The sequence below is a fragment of the Xiphophorus maculatus genome, chromosome 19 (assembly GCF_002775205.1).
Source record: "Xiphophorus maculatus strain JP 163 A chromosome 19, X_maculatus-5.0-male, whole genome shotgun sequence".
NCBI classification, from domain to species: domain Eukaryota; kingdom Metazoa; phylum Chordata; class Actinopteri; order Cyprinodontiformes; family Poeciliidae; genus Xiphophorus; species Xiphophorus maculatus.
In genome coordinates this window covers 2,187,524-2,191,673 of record NC_036461.1, presented here as the reverse complement: position 1 = coordinate 2,191,673, position 4,150 = coordinate 2,187,524, and the positions used below count along the sequence as shown (strand labels likewise).

Sequence of the window (4,150 nt, the reverse complement as noted above, 5' to 3'; positions counted from 1 at the left end):
GATTGCATAATGAGCTCATAAGATGCACAGTTCCACCAGGTGTTTGCTAATTCCTGCTGGCTAGTCTGTAGGAGCTGCTCAGCTCTGAGAAGGAGCTTTGTCTTGAAGGCGGAGCTAGCTCCACCCAGGTGTTTCAGCCATCTGAGTGGTTACCATGGTGATTAAGCCTTTCTCAAAGAATCAAAGCAACACTCCAGGTTTGCTTTGGATGAAGGAATAACATTATACTATGATGTAAAGATTTTAAAAAGTTGATTTTACATAATACTAACTCTTTAAAACTCACATAAAAAGGTTTTTACAAACAAGAACGAGTGTGAGAGTCTTTCTGTTCATGAAACATGTTTTTAAGTGAAGCAAAATTAACTGACAATAATTTTAAAGTACCATAACTCGCCTAATTTTTCACTCTAATATGTGATTTGAGGGCGAGGTGAGTAACAGGGACAGGCATTAAAAAAGAAAACATTAATATTAATACATATTTTCATACTTTCTCTCTAAAATCCATTCATAAACATACTATAGCAGGTTGGGTCCGGGTGCCCATATGCCCCCCCTACTGGCGCCACCGGTTATTATTAATAGAGCGACATTTGCCAACATTTCAGTTACATTTCTTCTTATCTAATTGTTATCAATTACCGTCTGAAGGCACTTTATGTAAAACATCTTAATCATTTCTTTGCAGAAACCCAAACTAAACCTGCAGAGTCACATTTTTCCGTCATCAGCTCATGGTCTGCTTTCGTTTTCGATGTTTGTAAACAGAAACCTATCGGCGCTCAGCTGACCGCCTCCAGGGCCAAGCCTCTATTTAAACAGCCGTCCTGTCGGATCACGCAGTCTGCAGCTTCGACAACCGGACGTCAACTTCTGATTTCACGATGCCTGGAGTTTCTGTCGGCGCCCTGCTGGAGCTCTGTATCAGCACCATCCTCAGCATTTTTTCGGGCATCTTTTCCAAAGTTTTCTCCTGGTCCAAAGGAGCCTGCGGGGCCACAAACTCCCTGCTTTCGGACGCGAACAGCCAGTCGGGGCAACGCAAAGACTTGGATGTGACGACGCCAACCAGCGTCAACTACCACTTTACCCGCAAATGCAACTATAAATGCGGGTTTTGTTTCCACACCGCAAAAACTTCCTTCGTCCTTCCTTTGGAGGAGGCCAAGAAGGGGCTCAGACTTCTAAAAGAAGCTGGTAAAACTTAAGGATTAAAAGCATAAAATTCTGTTTTATTGATCAAAACTAAATGAAAGTAACATTTGTGGTTTAAAGGGATGGAAAAGATCAATTTCTCCGGAGGGGAGCCGTTTCTGCATGAGAGGGGAGACTTCCTGGGGAAAATGGTTCAGTACTGCAAGACGGAGCTGCAGCTGCCCAGCGTCAGCATCGTCAGCAACGGCAGCATGATTAAAGAAAAATGGTTCCAGAAATATGGTGAGGTCCGCTCAGGATATCAGGACATGAGTGAGAAGTTTCATTATTTAAGTAGTTTAAAAAGTGAAACTTTTATAAGTATAATTTAAAAGCATTGAAGTATTTTCAGTGATGAAAACTCAGTGATACGTTTCCATTGACCATATAATTGCGCAAATTGGTGTTAGGAAAATAAGTTTGCTTAAAAAGACCAATTTCTTTAAATCTCTCCTTTTGCTATAATAAGTTTTGATTAGGTCATTTCTTTGGACCTATTGAAATGGATTTATAAAATTCCAATTGAAACTTTATTTTAATCACACGATTAACAACAGATGTTACCACTGACGGAGAATACGAAGAAAAGGACAGGAAGTGGTTGGAGGATGATGGAGCTACATGTTTTTATTGACATTGTTTGAACAAACTTATTCACATGTGATTTTAATTGCATTTCTTATTTAATGGACACACCGCAATTATGAAATTATTATTTTTTTACATTAGCAGAATATAGGCAAAGTTTTGCGCACATTTGTAATGAAAACGCAGCTGTTGATGAGAAGTTTAGTGGAAGGTAAAAATATGTTGGTCGACTGTGTTTTACATGTCCAAAATAAGCAAAGAAAGAACAGACACGACAAAGTTATGCTAGAAGTAGTTATACTAGCACAACTGCTAGTGTAATGTCTGTTGTGTGTTAGCATAACGTCCATTTTAGATTTTGTTGTTTTTTTGCATTTCGTTGATCCTTCTGGGCCACCGTAAATGAACTCTCATCATTTGCTTTGTGCAGGAGACTTTTTGGACATCCTGGCAATCTCCTGTGACAGTTTTGATGAAGAAACCAACCAGATGATCGGCAGATCTCAGGGCAAGAAGAGTCACATCGAGAACCTCTTCAAGATCCGCAGCTGGTGTCAGGAATACAAAGTGGCGTTCAAGATCAACTCGGTTATCAACACCTTCAACGTTCACGAAGACATGACCGAACAGATCAACCAGCTCAATCCGGTCCGCTGGAAGGTAAAAACAGTTGATATATTTTAAAACGTGTCACAGCTAGAAGAAACACTGATTGGTTTGCTGTTTTTTCCTGGTTTTTGCTCAGGTGTTCCAGTGTCTGCTGATCGATGGAGAGAACGCTGGAGAGGCGGCGCTGAGGGAGGCGGAGACGTTCGTGATCACCGACCAGCAGTTCCAGGACTACCTGGACCGCCACAGCGCCGTTTCCTGTCTCGTTCCAGAGTCCAACGAGAAGGTAAGAGACTGAACCTCGTTACGCATCTGATCACTGACACGCTTTAGCTTTAGCTCACAAACCTCACTTAACAAGCAAACTCTGACTGCAACAGTTGTTTTTCACTCTCATAGGTAGTTCATAGTTCATCACTGTTGTGATAACAATAAAAGTGATGATAAGAACTATTTATTTCTTCTTTTTTAGGTGTTTAACTCTGACATTAGCTACATCTCCATTGCCCATATAATTGTGCTGTTAAACATTTTGGAAATAAATTTGCTTAATGAGTCTGTAAACCTCTCATGGCTAAGCTATGCTAGGTTGGTGGAATCAACTAACTCACTCACTCTTTGGTTACCTAGCAACAACTTATCGTTGCTAGGTAACAACAAGTTGTTACAAGTTGTTACCTAGGAACTTGTTGCACATTTTTTCCCACCATGTCTCATAACTGCTTAGAAATAGAAAACATTTTATTCACATTACAATCATTTTTAAAACATACGTAACTTTCTGTTGTAGTTTTGATTCTTTTCACACCAGAATGTGAGATTAAAATCTGTTTGTTGCTTTAACAGATGAGGAACTCGTACCTGATCCTGGATGAATATGTGAGTAGTTTCTGTTGCTAACACTGTTAGCATTGCATGTGTTCAGATTAAAATATTAAGAGTGTCGTTTAGTCTTACCACGGGTTCTTCTGTTCTTCTTTTGTTTGTTGATTTTGTCTTAAATGTGTTTTCTTTCGCTCCATGAAGTCAGACTCAAAGTTTCCCCTCCGTTGTGTTTTTGTTTTCTCCAGATGCGTTTCCTGGACTGTCGGGAGGGAAGGAAAGACCCGTCCAGATCCATCCTGGACGTCGGCGTGAAGGACGCCATCAGCTTCAGCGGCTTCGATGAGAAAATGTTTCTGAAGAGAGGCGGGAAATACGTTTGGAGCAAAGCTGACATGAAGCTGGAGTGGTGAAACTCTGCGTTTACAAACCGGAAACGTCTTGAGTTTTTGCACTTATTTCACTTTGCAGCTTGTTGTTTTAGAAGTGTTACAATGTTCAGGTGGGATTTTTGTAAATGTCTTTACATTAAGATAATCTTTGAGTGTGTTTTAATTTTTTTTGTATTGTTGATGTAAAGTTTAAATTAAAATAAGTTTTATTTTTGCTGACTGGATTTGTTTCAACTTTAACACTTTCATAAACTTCTTTATTTTATCTTTCTCTGTGTAAATTTTCCCTCTTCTGAACTCAATTTAATGCATGTTCATAGTTTCCCTTCCTTTAATTAGTTCCTGCATTTTCTTATTATCAATAATTACTTCATTTAATATTTCCTTGTTTGTCTCTTGTGGTTTAATGTCTGTATTTCTGTTTCTAACCTCTGTAAATAACTTTGTGTTATACCTCATATTGATGGTTCATTTTTCAGTCATATTTTCACCATGATATTCATTCATTTATAAATGTCACAGTTTCAAACTAAATATTTAGT

The 4,150-nt window shown here is 38.9% G+C and overlaps 1 protein-coding gene across 1 annotated transcript; it reads left to right on the top strand.

The window, feature by feature from the left end:
• Positions 1-757: 757 nt before the first annotated feature.
• Positions 758-3,827, top strand: rsad2 (radical S-adenosyl methionine domain containing 2). The gene is made up of 6 exons (XM_014469611.2): positions 758-1,200; positions 1,279-1,440; positions 2,216-2,445; positions 2,531-2,680; positions 3,241-3,273; positions 3,465-3,827. The coding sequence occupies exons 1-6, from the start codon at positions 888-890 to the stop codon at positions 3,627-3,629; spliced, it is 1,053 nt and encodes a 350-aa protein (XP_014325097.1). The 5' UTR covers positions 758-887; the 3' UTR covers positions 3,630-3,827.
• The last annotated feature ends 323 nt before the right edge of the window (positions 3,828-4,150 follow it).

Coding starts and splice junctions, on each gene's coding strand:
- rsad2 (XM_014469611.2), top strand. CDS start 888: ATGCCTGGAGTTTCTGTCGGCGCCCTGCTGGAGCTCTGTATCAGCACC. Junction 1,201..1,278: donor CAGACTTCTAAAAGAAGCTG/GTAAAACTTAAG, acceptor TGTGGTTTAAAG/GGATGGAAAAGATCAATTTC. Junction 1,441..2,215: donor AAAATGGTTCCAGAAATATG/GTGAGGTCCGCT, acceptor TGCTTTGTGCAG/GAGACTTTTTGGACATCCTG.